General features: G+C 37.2%; 1 protein-coding gene across 13 annotated transcripts in view; it reads right to left on the minus strand.

Moving 5' to 3' along the window:
* Nucleotides 1-15,981, minus strand: part of KCNH7 (potassium voltage-gated channel subfamily H member 7) — a 330,241-nt gene that overhangs the window by 13,648 nt on the left and 300,612 nt on the right. For all 13 annotated transcript variants that reach the window (XM_034426358.3, XM_060687993.2, XM_060687992.2 and 10 more), the window contains 2 exons: nucleotides 13,230-13,478; nucleotides 8,511-8,679 (listed from right to left, as the gene is read on the minus strand). In XM_034426358.3, the coding sequence (XP_034282249.1) occupies nucleotides 8,511-8,679; nucleotides 13,230-13,478 (418 nt within the window). The remainder of the gene's footprint in view (nucleotides 1-8,510; nucleotides 8,680-13,229; nucleotides 13,479-15,981) is intronic.

A 15,981-nucleotide genomic window follows, 5' to 3' on the forward strand; every position in this document is an offset into this window, starting at 1 on the left:
CATTGGAAAAAAGGAAAAAACTTCCAGAATATTTTCAAACACAATTTAAATGTGAAGTTGAAATCATCAAAACATTCCTCCCCTCTTTGCAAATGGACGTGGATTAAATTTAATGCTTTTGCCTCCTTATTTTTATTCCTGGTAAACAACTTGGTTCTGTGTTCCACCTAACTTCAGCTTTTCAAAGTTTCTTTTGATAAAATGAAATGTTGGCATACTGAAAAAAAGTGTCATCTTCCAGGGTCACCTCATTTTAAAGCATACCTCCAGACCTCGACAGCTTTTTACACAATTTTAAGGATGAAGTATTGTGGAAGAAACTTTCAGAATGAAAACTGCCAATTTTCTTTTCTTACTAAATATGCCATGTATGAATAAAAGAAGCAGCATTCTACTGAAGGCTGTTCCAGACCATCAGATTTTCCATTTTGGGGCCGTCAGAGAGCAATTGTATTATCTACTTACAATGTTAACTTATCCTCTTTGGTACTTGTGTATCTATTCTGATATTAAAACATATGCAGCTTCTTTCTAAATTGTTCATTCTGGTAGGGCCACTGCTTACTTGGACTTTAAGACAAAGGCATTGGATTAAACAGCACATATTTGATCAGTTTTATCATCATTCAGTAACAAATCTTATTGAAATAATCTGATTTGTCTTGAGGCAGGATCCAAATAACCATTTTAGGAGCAGAAAAAGAGTTTAAACTTTGAGTGAGAGGAGCGTATCCCAGTGTGACATCATAATCTGCTTTTGAGAAGTTCCCTCAGGTCAAAAAAAGGGAAATGTGTTAAGGAGTTGGGTAAAGACTCCAAAGATTAACATTAACCACGTACAGCTCTTTACAGAACTTTGTGTTCCAGCCAATCTTTGCCCTAAGGAAAGGTGTTTCCATGGTTGTAAGAAAATGATGTCTCTATAGTAGCTTTCAGTCTTCAGGCCATGATGGCATTGCAGTCAAATGGATGCTGGCAGCCTGCGGCATTCCTCCACAATTTATATCCAGATAATTGCTACGTTAATGGCTATTACTAGAACCGGGAGCAGGTGATTACAGGATGCTTTGATTATCAGGAGGACTTTGTTGGTTACCTGCCTGGAGTGCGGCCAAGAACATTTTTGCACCTTCACTGAGAGGCGTGTTGGCAGTTGCTAAGACAGATGTGATGACTGTCCTTCTCAAGAGCAGAGAATATAGAAAAACTATTAAGGCACTATTAATGCTATATATTCCGATGCAGCCAAGAACAGAATATCTTGACAGGGTGTCCAGAGATTTCCAAACTGAAAGATAATTAAGGATAAAATGTTTCTGGGATCTCACTTTTGCCAGGTGAACATATTGATTGTAGGAATTCTGGAGGAAACTGAGAAAGGCCAGTCAGTTTGTTTTGATCTGGAAAGTATTGGCTCTCCTATAAGGTTATAACTAATAGGCCCCCTCAGTGTTCCACCATTGAGGTTCACCACAAACAATGAAATGAAATATGGCCCATATTCATGCATAGTCACATGAGCATGAATATTATGATATTTTGTTTCCATAATTTTATTAAGGACATGATGATGATGTTATCCATTAAAGTCATGTCCAACTGTTGGCACATCTTTGGATCTTGAAATCCTTCTTTGAGTTTTTCTATGCTCTGGCTGTTGTCAGCTTTGATGGTGTCCAGCTTTTGCATTCTTTGATGGCCTGGTTTCCTTTTACCACTAACTCTAACCAACATAATTGCTTTCTCCAGTGATATTAAGGATAATACACAAAAAAAATTAATAATATGGTTTGGGAGAGTAATTCTGAACCCTTCATCTAGTTTCTGTATTTTCTATTGTGAATTTCTGTATTTTGAAATTATCCAATTTTATTTAGAAATCATTTCATAATAATGAGGCAACTGAAAAATATTTTACATCTTTATGTTCCTGTCAAAAAAAAAGGCATCTTCAAATACAACAAATACCAATTGCCTGCAAGCAAGAACTGGTAGGGCATAAAATAGACAAAATAATAATAAATAATAATAAATGAAGAAGCTAAAGTGTTCTGGGATTTCAGCATTTCAACAGACAAGGACCTACCACATAACACCCTAAATTTAACAAATGTTGATAGGAAAGAGAAAAAAAATGGATAGTGGATGGGGCAGTACCTGAAAACAATAGAAGAGAAGATAAAGAACTGGAGAAAAATAACAAAATATAAAGACCTGCAAATAGAAGTAGAATGACTATGGCCAAAGAAAGCAAAGGTAGTACCAATAGTAAAAAGTACCTTGAGTGCAATCCCAGAATTTCTGGAGCACTACTTATATGCCACTGGCATTGACAAAATCATTATTATTAGTCAATTGCAAAAGGCAGCTTTACTTGGAACAGCTTACATCCTTCAATGATATGTTTAATATCATTAAACAACAACATCTCCCTATCCCAGGTCCTTGGGAAGGACTCAATAGGTAGACAAAAATGCCAAATCCAGTCTAAACACTTGGCTGACTGTGTCACCAACCATAATAATACATAACTAGATGCGATGAAGGTCAACACAACCTGAAGAACTAGCAGCTGTGATTTCACATTTTTGTTTATACAATAATACATATATGACTTTTTCATGGATATTCATACTCTATTAATCTTTCCCAACAGGAATGTGCTTTATTTTCTTCTGAATGTAGGAATATTATTTTTTAATCTTTCTATTCTGTGATAGAAATAAGTTATTTAGTAATTAAAGATACTGTTATCATTTTAGACGATGCTCCAGTAAATACTCCTTTTATCTGATGAAAAATATATGCATTCTTTAAATAATCTTTTCTGAATAATAAAGATTTTCCTAAATGAAATGAAATCAAAGTTTTTGTTCTTGTATTACCAGGAAATACACTATATCACCATTTTTGGATGAAAAGATAAGTATTATTGCTCAGGACATCTCATTAATGGGAATTAACATAGGTTTTTGGCTTCAATTGAAGATAAATATAATACGCTTTGTGTTCCTAAAAACACACACACTGTAATAAGATAACAGTGTTTGGGAAAAGGTAATCTAGCAAGTTATTGCCTTTTGGACTTAAATAAATTAAACAAAATAATATATTATCTCTTCAAGATATAGAAGAGAAAATGTCTAGAGAGTTCAAGTTCATTAACTAGCAGTTTTTATATTTCTATTCAGAACTGTGTCATATTCTTTATCAACAGAAATCAGATGGAGTCAGTGGTGGGATTCAAATAATTTAACAACCGGTTCTCTTTCCTAATGATTGGCTGGCTCGGCTTGGGCATGGTACGTGTGGCCAGGGGGTGTGACAGGCAGCACGTGACCTCCTGCACTCCCCTGGGAACAAAAATGGGCCATAGGGGGGATGCGCTTCCCCCCCTGCACCTCATTTTGAGCCTAGTAGGCCTCCTGCAGCCTCCTGGGAACAACAACGGGTTGCAGGGGGCATTTTGGGCCTAGGAGGTCTCTCTGCAACCATCTAGGAGCAAAAAAGGGCCCCGGGGGCCCATGCCACCCCCTCCGTACCCCGTTTGGGGCCTCCCTGCACTTATCTGGGAGCCAAAATGGAGCACGTGGGGACTCCTGGAAGGGGCGGGATGGGGCCAGCCAGCAATTTAATTACCGGTTCACCCAAACTGGCCCAAACCGGCTGAATCCCACCACTGGATAGAGTCCTTTTTACCAAAGATGGGTTTACCATATTTTTAAAAAGGATTATTTATTTATTTATTTTGTCGCATTTCTATGCCACTCAACTCCCAAGGGACTCTAAACTTATTATAAGTTTATTATTTATTTATTTATTAATTCAATTTGTATGCTGCCCCTCTCTGAAGACTCAGGGCGGCTTGTATTATGCTTGCATTGTCAATATTTTCCCCCACAACTTTAATTTCACCTTCTGTTTTTGCTACTGCATTATTTCTCACAATACATTCTGTATATAATTAAATAACAGTGCATAGTCTTGTCATTCCTTTCCCAATTTTGAACCATTTACTTATTTCATATTGCATTCTAACTGTGCTTGCTAGTCACCATATAAATTCTTGAAGAAGCAGGTAGTTGACCCAGACTTCCATCTTTTTAAGGACTATCCAATAATTTGTTGTGGACTATCCAACCAGAAGCCACTGTGTAATCAATAAAGCAAAAATAGTCTTTAAACAAACCTCTTTGCCTGTTCTATTATCCATCAGATGCTAGCAATGTGATACTGAGCTGCTTCTGCCTTTCTTAAATTTAGTTTGCACATCCTAAATTTAGTTTGTACACTTCTGTGTATTACAACTTTAGATCAGTGTTAAATACGAAGCTGTTCTTACAAGCTTTCCAGAATTAAAAAAAAAATGAGTTTCATTTCATGTGGAGTACTTCTTGGCTGTATATTCAACTTTGACATTTGTTGTGATGCAATTGCTACTTCTGAAGCTCCACAAAGGCTGTGCAGAGATTATCTCTAGTTTCCAAGTGAATAACTTACTTAATAAATAGTTAATGAAGCTGATATTAGCTATTTACATCAGCTTGGAAGTCCTGTTCTAATAAATCAGTAGAAGTTCAAATTAAACAAAGTGTAATTAAGTTAATACAAGCCAACTTTTTTTTTTTGAGCATAAGGGACAATTTTTTACTGAGACTTCCCCCCCTCCTTTCTTTTCCCTGTTTAATTTTTTATTGCTAGCTTATTAACTTTGTGGTTATGCTAATCTGCATTTATGCAGTTATAGCTTTCAATTAATTGTATCAATTAATATAAATGTTTAAAAATTAAATCAGTTTCAAAGAATGCTATCTCCTGTATTAATTGACTGCATAAAAGAGTTCCAAATAACTTCAGATACTTTGCTGATGCTGAGAAAGCAACAAAACATTGCCATAGTTATGTACCAGAAATGTGTAGATTGGTAAAAAAAAAAGTTTCCAAATATTTTTCGTATTAGTTTTTGGGTACATTTGATTTGGCTGCCCTGAAATGTAGACAAAATATGCTAGATGCTCATGCAATTGGTAGTAAGCTAAGAATAAACATATTTTACCATGCCTCATACTTTTCTGGGGATTGTTCCACATTATTATTTTGACCGTAATAGCCATTTAAAAAAAAACAAACAATAATGCTATTGGATGAAACAGATATGTTCTGAATTCTCTGACGTGGATCCAAGTACACATTGGAGTAGGCTATATGAGCATTCAGCATCTCTTAATCTTACTTAACAGAAATATTTAGCAGAACAACAGAGTTGGAAGGGACCTTGGAAGTCTTCCAGTCCAACCTCCTGCTTGACCAGGCAACCATTTCAGACAAGTTATTCAGACTTGAAGAATGCCAAAAGCATGGTCCTTAACCAACACAGCCTTACAGTAATGTATTAAACCAAACTCAAGGCCTGTGGGGTGCTTAGTTCTAGCCTGCGGGGCCACCTTGGAAACAGCGGAGGACTGGCCCGCAGTGCCTCTGCCAGCAAATCGGAGCCCAGGAGGGTCACAAGCTCCATTTTCACTGGCAAAGGATCCCCCCAGCCCTGCCCAGGCCACCCAGATGCCCACAACATGAGTGATGTCGAGCTGACCATGACCACCTGGCCCCCCTGATGCGGCCCTCAATGAAATCGAGTTCAACACCCCTGACAATGTGAGACGATGGAATGTAGAAAATACATAGAAAAGAAATCTAATCTATACAATATTTTGCAAAAGGGATATATTAAATGTGTGTAGCTTGGCTGGAATATAATTCCAAAGAGCAAATCAGCTTGACTCAGTGCTTTAAATCAAAGCATTGAAGTGGACTGATTTGCTTTAATCGACTGTCTTGATCTAGAGGAAAAAGAAGTCTTTTGCATGTGCATTTTTTTTATTGTCAAGATCAAAGCAGCACGCCAATCCTAATGCACTGATACAGAGTCCTGTTCCGATTCAGCGCTTCACTTTAAAAAGCTGCTTCCATTCGATATTTGTTGAAGCAAAGCAACCTCTGAAGCCTTGAAAAGCTTCATAAATAGTATCTGGAATGGCAGGAATAGATGTTTAGCCACTTATTTTTTTCCTTTGGCAGCAACATAGTTCTCCAAACAGAAAAATGAACAGTCCTGGAATTAAATGCAATGCGGTATATTTATTTATTTGTTCCCACCCTTTTTATTTTGTATAAATAACCGAAGGTGCAAACATGCCTATACTCCTTCCTCCTCCTATCTCCCCCACAAATTAACTGGGTTTGTCCGAGAGTGATTGGCCCAAGGTCACCCAGCTGCCTTTCACGCCTAAGGTGTGACTAGAACTCATGGTACTTGGTTTTTAACCTGATGCTTTAACCACTAGACCAAACTGGCTCTTCATGTGATAGGCTGCTCATTAATTACTCCAAAAGAGAACCAACAGAGTGACATGGCAATCATCCACAGAAAGAATAACCATAATAGATGTTGCTAGACTTTCTGCAATGCTTATTTAGGCTTCTGGATACAATTTAAGGTACAGATTATCACCTATAAAGCCCTTCATGGTACAGTATAGGACTGGGTCTTGTAGAGTATTTATCACTTATTGATTCTATCCACCCCATGAGATCCAACAGGGTGGACATGGCATGTATCTCCTCTATAAAACAGAATCATGTGGTGGACCCAGAAGACATGCTCTGTTGTAGTACCTGCCCTCTGGAATAGTCTTCCCCTTAAGATTTGGATGGTCCTGATGGCATTGGCCATTGGTCTTGAAGGCCAATGATGGATGAGACCATCTATGGTGATTTGAAACTTGATTGACTGTGGGTCAGCCTTATTTTTCTTTTGTGTTGTTTTTAATCTGTTGGTTTTAATACTCAAATGTGTACATCGGGTATCATATAAATTGATTGTAAATGCATGTACTTAAAGTTCTTTTCTGTTCTACTGCTTCATGGCATTCAGGGCAGCTTTCAAGAATAAAATTACAATTGAAATAATAGTGTTAATAATCAATAAAACATGATTGATCCGATTGCACATAAGATACTGCTTGACAAAAATTGATGATCTCTTTCAGCTCAAGAGTTGAATCCTCCTTGGTAAGCATTCGAAGGGATATCCCAGTGAGGGGCAATTACAACAGTGAAATAGCAGGATGAACAAATCTTATTTATGTTGACAGGAATATTTGCTAACTACTCCCACCCACTCTGTCATCTCCTGATATGCCTGTGACTTTTTTCTTTGAAGGATTTTTTTTTAAAAAAAAATCTGCTGAACAGATATTAATGGTGTACAGTCACAATCATGTTGCTATACTCTCTCTTGGATTCGCTGTCATTTTATGCTATCAAGAATTCACAATGAATTTATGCTGGTCAATAGATTTTCTTCCTCAATAACCCTGTCAACCAATGTAGCAAAAAACAGCTTTAATTTCATTCATTTGTAACAGTTTGATTTACGTATTCCCTGATTTCCTCTAACAAGTCTCTGCAAGCCTTTGAGTGCACTGCTATTAACTTGGAAAATCTGCTTTGTTGTCTTTCACTAGCTGCATTTGCTACAATCTTTATTTCAAATGTTTCTTAAAAAGTGAAAGCATCCACATTTGAAACCACAGCCCAGTAAGAGATCTCCACTACAATGTTAGATCACCGAACCATTCAACTGAAGCATGAAACTGTTCTTAGTTTCCATAAAAATGTTTATTTAATTCCTCTATAAATGGAACAGCTTTGGTATATTTCTTTGACTCAGCCAAGAACCCTTCAGAATAATGAACTAAACTTTACTTTCTAATTCAGGATCTTTGAGAAGCTCCTTGAGCTAGCAGCTGTCCAAGTTTTGTCCTAGTTTTGATGAAGTTAATATGTGAGATCACTGTGGATAGGCTATTTTTTATTCCGAAGGAATGTGGGTAAAGTGGGACTTGAACTGAGAAAAATGTAACTAGGACACAAGTTTTGCTCCTCACTGATAGATCTGGAAACAAATCAAGAGTTACAAAAAATGCCAAAATGATCTTCAACAGCTTAATGAACAGTAGAGGAATTCCATGGAGTACTGAATACCTAAAAATCACACCATAAAACGTTCAGGAAGGTAATACCAACCAAACACATCATGGTTTGGGAAGATGCTTAATGAGCAAAAATAGGTAAGTGTGTGTGTGTATGTGTGTGTGTGTGTGTGTGTGTGTGTTTATCAGTGAGAACAGTAGATTGATTGCTGGGAAAACTCTACACATGACAGGCCAGGTTAAGCTATATGCTGATATGGAGCTAAAAGATCACACTATAAAGAAGGAAATCCTCAGTTCAAATCTGACGTATGCACAAAAACTACATTTACTACTGGTAGCCACAAGAGGATGCTTCTTATCTTCATCCTCAGGCCATTTTGACTCTACATAATAGTGTTATATTATTCAGTGGCATGGATCTAGTTTGAAAAAAAGAGAGATGTCAACATTACTGTCAATATCAAAGCTACTGAAAATCCAGCTTTGCTTTTTTTCTTCATGCTCTTGAGTTACCTGCTGAGTTGCTCTTGAAGTAGATCTAGCCTCTGTTCCACTTCACCATAGTTGATTTCACTTTCTGTTTCAGAGATTCCCCAGGTGACATGAGGTAATGCGGATGGACAGGATGATTCTTGGTGACTTCTGCTCTGATCTTCCTCCCAGGTTCTTCTGTCTCTGAGATCTGCCAGTCAAAACGGTGAATGAAAGTGAAAGTTAGCCTAATGCAGATAGCCTATTTTATGTCTGTTTCTTATATTTCTAATCCATGCGATACGAAGAGGTTGCTTATCTGTTACTGTAGTCTTTCGCCTGCCACCAGCACACTCACACACAAGGCTAATTTCCCTGTGCAGAAGCCACTCTTAGAATTTTGAAGAGCTAAAGCAAGTTTTGAGAAGGAAAGTACAATCCCTTATCCAGATACTCCTGGGTTTATTTCCTCCCTTGTTCCCTCTGAATGGTTGAGATTCTCACAGCATCTCAGATTCCTTACCACGGTAGGCATTTAACGTGGAGAAGATGGATGGATTGTGTGAATGCACAGACTACCACAAAAAGAACTATAGTTACAGGAGAATATTTTTTTCCCCATGATCTCTGGGCATCAGACATTCTCAGTGAATCTGAGCAAGTTTATTGATAGAGATGCTGGGGCTGATTAAGGATGACAGACAATGACAGCCAGAATAACTGGTTTGGGATTAAATATCCAGATATTAGTGGCTAATTGAGGTGGAAGTCTGGATCAGATCATTCTCTTACAGTGTTGAGATATAGAGGGCCTTGCAAAAAGCAGCTGATGATAAAAGCATCTGAGCTGAGAGAGCCTGAACAGCCACAGCGGTTTAGGACAAACACATATAATCTTGAACAAGCCTGAGATCTGCTACTGCTACTGCTACTAGTACTTTTGAATACATTGCAAGTAAAGGGAATAAGGAATGGCTGTGAAGGACAATTATTGTTACCAAGACAATAATTAGATAAACAGGAATTGAGCTGGTTCCAAGAAACTAATTTGGGAAAACGTCTCAGACAAGCCCCTTCTTAGTTCATATGAAGATAAAGTGAGGGAGGGGGAAGCACATTCAGACTTGCCAAATTTTATTACAGTAAAAGTAGTCCTGACCTATATGGTATTTGTTTCTTAATCTGGTCTACCTTGTAGGGTGACAGTACAACAGAAGAAGCATCTATGGACATATTATGAAGCAGGGCACACTGTTTGTTGATTGGGGGAAATCTGGGAAAAAATAGTCAGATACTGACTGATCTGTCTTCCTATCTAGGTTATTGATCGATCAACAGCAGTTGCCCAACAATGCAATTTTCAGCCTCAAAAAACAGATGGAAAATAATAGCTTTTCCTTTATTTATCTTTTTGCTCTGAATCAATTCCTCTGCATCATTTTCATTTCCAGGAAAGAAAAGCAGAAGTACAAGGAAGAAAACTTTGACATTCCCCAAACAAAACCCAACCATACGCCTTAGTTACACTCCTTTCCACAGACTGTAATTTCCTAGGGTTACGTTTGCTTTTATTCAGTCAAAGCATTTTATTTATACTTTAAAAAACTGGTTTCTTTATATAAATATTTATATATGAGCTCTCAAGGTGCACAGCCTTTTCCTTATGTTCTCTTCACACCTTAAAAATATTGTCACAAAACAAATGGAAAAACAAGACTGAAATAAAAATGCTCAACAAGATCAAACATCAGCAAGAGCTGATCCTATCTGATCTGCAAATATCTGAATAACTTCTAGATAGTAGCAAAAGATACAAAAGATCCTCTTTGCTGCCATCTATGGTCCAGAAATAGAAGTCATGTCATCGAAAAACCAGTAAGCTTCATGGACTGTTCTAAAACAAGTAAAGTAACTGTAAACAACCAGGTCTTTCAGGTCTTTTTAAAAGCAGTTATGGAGTCTTAGGTACACATATCAAAATCAGGCACTTCTATAATAATAGAGCTGGCACCATGGCAGGAGCTCACCAGTCCAATTCATTTTTCTGGCAGGCTTTTTTGCAAAGGCCTCTGAAACCGTTCAGAGAGTTCAGGCAAGTTCACATGAATGCAGACGGTTTTCCATCGTGAGGAAAAAATATCCACTGTAATGCCAATATCACTCCTTACCCTGGATATTAACAATGAAGTATCACATCATTAGGCTTTCCCCCCCCTCACAATCACTAAAACTGATGAACCTATCAGTATCATATCTACCAGCATACGTAAATATCGTTACACACTGTATACTCAGTACGTTTAGAAAACATCCACATTTTGTTAATTAGTTCAGTTAACAAGAACAAACAAGAATGCTGCTGATTAGATGGAACATTATTAAAAGCAGGCAGACACACACACACACACACACACACAAAGAGTGAGAAAAGACGATGACTTCTTAAGTGTCCCAAAGAACAAGGACATTTTATTTGGGTTCGTGTGTGACCACAGTAAAAACACTCCTGAAAATAGCTAAATATAGCCCAGAGAAGATTGTTTTGCTAGGTTGCCTTGGAAAGTGTTGCCATAGCTGCGAGATATATTTCTAGCAACCAAATGGGGAAAAGGTGAGCTTCCAAATTGCAAATATATATTAGTAATATTTATAAAGGTCTGAGTCACTGGGAATTTATGGGTAGATGAATGTCATTATTGGCTCTACCTCTCTCTCTCTCTGTATCTCAGGGGAGGGCAATTAATTTTCCCAAGGAACCACATGAGAAACTGAGACTGCTGTGGAGGGCTGAACCAATAGGGCTGTGAAGGTGCGCAGTCACACACACACACACACAAAATAGCAGTCGCCTTCAAAATAAAAGCAGTCTACGCAGGCTGGACAGAAAGCTAAAGGTCCGGATGTGACCCGGGGACCGTAAAATGCCCAGGTCTGATGTAACCTGATATTTGATGAAGTGATATGGGATTAAAAACTGAAGTTCTGTATGCAGAAATATTCATACAAGGAGAGAAATCAACAAAACACACATCCATTGGGATGTATAGAAATATTGCAGGGACAGAACTCTTGACGTTTTGCATATCTTCATGCATTTCAGTTATTCCTAATCAACAGTCTTAAAGTTCTGGCAATAAGATTCCATAATGAAATGGCTAGGAGATAATTTATATATCTGATTAATAATGAGGCAAAATTGATTCAGTGCTGATCTTACGTGGTAAATGTTTGCTACATACTGAAATTTGGAATGGTGTCTGAAACCTAAATTGCAATATTTGAGCATCTCTCGCTTAATTCAGAGTGGCAAAAAAACCCCAATGACTATTTATGACTCAACTTTATCACTTCTTAAAACAACAGCAGCATAATAGCTAATTTATACAACGGGATGGTAGCATGATTCCTTCCCAACAGGTGGAGCAATACAGCTGTCATTAATTTGGGTCAGAGCTATCAAGTTTTCAGGCTTCACAGGAACAGGCTAATTTCAGAAACCGAAGACTCAGCACCAAATGAAACAAGACATGAGATTTCTGCGATCAGATCATTCATTAGTCTAATCTTAGTTTCTTGAACAAAACTCACCAATGTTATACCAGAAATGTTTGAGAAACTGCATTGTATGGGAAGTTCCAATCTTTGTACTGTATTACACTTTATGGACAGATGGTTTCCTATGGTCTCTTATCTTATTTGGTTCAGCTATAATTCTCTGACAGAAAGGCTGGCTTTGAATAGCACCAGCAATAACACTTAGACTTATATACCGCTTCACAGTGCTTTACAGCCCTAAGAGGTATAAGAGGTCAGCATATTGCCCCCAACAATCTGGATCCTCATTTTACCCACCTTGGAAGGATACGGAATATTAAATATTATGTCTTGGTTCAAATAAGCTTTTTTTATATGGCAGATTTGTTAAGACAGGATAATTTTCTTCTCTTTTTTTGCCTGCTCTATAGCTTTCGGGCAATTTCTGAATCTTTTGTATATATAAATAACTCCTTTTTACGACTCTGTAATCTCTTAATTCGGGGTAGAGTTGGGGAACTGGATGAAGCTGAGCGTTTACTGGCTGGATGCCCTTCCTTATGCCTATGCAGAGTTTGCAGCAGATTATTTTTTCTTTGCACCCTCAGAGAGAAACATCAACCACCAATTAGGATTGAACTCTCAACCTTCTGACTGGGAGGCGAGTATTTTCACCACTAGACCACTATGCTGCTCATCTTTTGTATATAACAAAGAGATTAAAAACCCCTTTGCTGTTGGGAGTTTTATGGTCAGTTTAAAGATGACCATTCTGCTACTATCTATTGAAGATAATATCATATCTTTTAAAACACTCTAAGGGTTGAAGAAATTAACTGCTAAAATGAGATAAACTTAATCTCAAGGGCTATTTTGAGATGAGCCACAGTGGCACAGTGGTTAGAATGCAGTACTGCAGGCTACTTCTGCTGACTGACAGCTGCCTACAATTTGGCAGTTCAAATCTCACCAGGCTCAAGGTTGACTCAGCCTTCCATCCTTCTGAGGTGGGTAAAATGAGGACCCAAACTTTTGGGGGACAATATGCTGACTCTGTAAACTGCTTAGAGGGGGCTGTAAAGCAGTGTGAAGCGGTATGTAAGTCGAAGTGCTATTGCTATTTTCAAGGAGATGTTTGATTAGAAGGTTAAAAGTCTGATTATTCTAACCATGTCCCGTGACTTCTTAAATCTGAATACCTTTGGCAAAAGACTTTGTTGGGTTTACCTTTACAGGAGTGGCTCCGTTGATCACTTTGGATTCTTTCTGTTGCATTCACCATTTCCTCAAAATCCAACACTGCAGCCTTGCCTAGTCCAGCTGTGTAGCCTATGATCTCAGAAAACAAAGGTTTCTGCTCATCATCTGTAGATGACACATAAGATGATGACCTGCTTCTCTTTTCCACATAATGTTTCTCGATGGCCTGACAATGCCTGTTGTTGTCCATGGAATTCTCATCTTCTTTGTCATAATCTGTTAGAAAAGAAATTATTAGATTGATGCTATTTATTCTTGTCCTCGGGGAAGTGGGGAATACTGTCCATTATGATACCATTTAGCAAGCTGTTCAGAGAATAATGTTACTTCAGTGTCTTTTTATAGAACATTCCTGTAGGATTTAAATCTATTTCCTCAAGCAGATCCTACAATTCATCTCTAGTCCCAAGGGACATGGCTGAATTTTTTTAAAAAAACAATGGTGAGTACAAATAAATGCATTAGAGAACAAATTTTTTTTGCATACAGGATTACTCATCTTTTTTCCCCAGCATTTAATACATTCTGATTTTTTTAAAAAAAACAAACATTTCTAAATATTCCTAGGAAAGAAACACATTACTTTTTTTTAAAAAAGAGAATGGCTTATTTTGAATGTCTATAGCAGTTTGATATAATTTAATTAGAAAAAATATGCAAGATCTAGATTGAAATTGGGACACTAATGTATTGAGCTGAATTTTTTTTCTCTTGGCTTCCTTGGGCTCAGAATCTTTGTTTACCTCCTCATCAGTGGTGAAATCCAATTTTTTTTACTACCGGTTCTGTGGGTGTGGCTTGGTGGGCATGGCAGGAGAAGGATACTGCAAAATCCCCATTCCCACCCCACTCTGGGGCCAGCCAGAGGTGGTATTTGCTGGTTCTCCGAATTACTCAAAAGTTCCGCTACCGGTTCTTTGAACTGCTCAAAATTTCCGCTAACGGTTCTCCAGAACCTGTCAGAACCTGCTGGATTTCATCCCTGCTCCTCATACACACTTGTATACATTTTCAAAACAACTCTGTTCTTGAAAGTGAAGTGATTTTTAAAAACACACTTGTGAGAGTCTAGGAATAATGGTATCTAGTACGTAGATTGAGTATTTAATGCAAATATGGATAATATTCCCAATCCATAGTATATCTTCTTCCTCTAATTAAAATAACATGATTTGAACCAGCTTTATGCTATATACATATGGTAACTCTAAACACAGATAGACAATCCTGCAAATATGAATAGGATGTCACCCTTAAAATTCTCCAATTTATAATCAGTTTTTTATCCCCAAACATAAACAAATCATTTCTCCCTTATTTACTAAAATGTAAATAAGTAGCTTTTACAGCTTTTAGTAAAGCTACTAAAATTATCAGTAGGTAATTTTGTCAATCTCTGTGCAGCTGAGGACTGAAGCAAATAACTTAAGCCGGATGGTTATAGCTTAAATTTATGATCTCACAAGCCTTGTTCCTATGTTTAATAGAAAATCTTTGTTTAATAATTCCAAGAATTTCTATTGGATGATCCAGGATAGTTTGTTCTGAATTGTAATTGCTACAAGGACCTCTACCATCCCTGACATTAAAAACATAGTTATTAATTCGTTTAATAAATAACCATTACCAACCTTTCATTATTCCCCTATTTTACTACTTGAGCTATCAACCTCATTCTGCCTAACAGTATGTCCAGCCCTGCTGGAAAAGGATTATCACAGCCATTTTGTGATCAAGACAATATCTGACCTACATTTTCCTCCTTAATCATGGCCAGCAGGTATGTGATATGCTTAAACAGCAATAAAGGTATTTCTGCTCTGAAATGCCTACCTTAATTAGTTTCCTATGGGCAGGTTTAAATAGCCATGTTTCCACTTTATCGTTGCTGTTTCAGCATGTAGATGACCATCTATAGCTTTGTCCTATGTCACTGGTAAACTTAGAATACTACCATTGGTTGTCTACTTATCTACCCAACTTTTAAGCACCAGATCTACAATATGTTTAGGAGAAAATATTTTAGGGCAGAGCAGACTCATGTTTATCTTAATAAGTCCCGATTCTTATAAGTCCTGATTCATCCCAATCAAAGGAGACTGAATATGGTCTATGTTAGAGATCATCAATATATTTTCATTCATTCATTCATTCATTCATTCATTCATTCGTTCGTTCGTTCGTTTGTTCGTTCGTTCATTCATTCATTCAGCTGTCCATCTTACACAATATGACTATGGGTGGTATAAAAAAAACACATAATAAAAACCAACCATTAATACAATTCTATGAAGAAGAGCACCAATTGGGATTACTACTACCAAAGTAGCAGAGAAAGGTATTATTATAGGCAATAATATTATAGAGTTTTCTCTAATTCACTATTTCCTTGAAATCCTCTTTTACTTTCTGTTTTTCAATACTGAGTACTCCCCCTAGAACCATATATAAAGGAACTGATTGACCGATTATGTATTAATCAAGCTGGTGTTGACTTTTAGTAACTTTATAAATATTCTTTAGGAAGATCAGTCCCTAACCTGGTCCTTCAAGTTCTATATCAAGAAATAGGAAGTGTTTTTTTTAAATGATGCTATCTGAGATACTCTACAGGATAAAACATCTGAAACAAATAAAATCCCTTTAATGAAAAGTTAGAATAATTTAATTAAGACCAAGCTGAAGGTACATGAAATATGAGAAACTATACTATTGCTAA

Source organism: Pantherophis guttatus, chromosome 1, assembly GCF_059756535.1.
Source record: "Pantherophis guttatus breed Tessera chromosome 1, ASM5975653v1, whole genome shotgun sequence".
NCBI classification, from domain to species: domain Eukaryota; kingdom Metazoa; phylum Chordata; class Lepidosauria; order Squamata; family Colubridae; genus Pantherophis; species Pantherophis guttatus.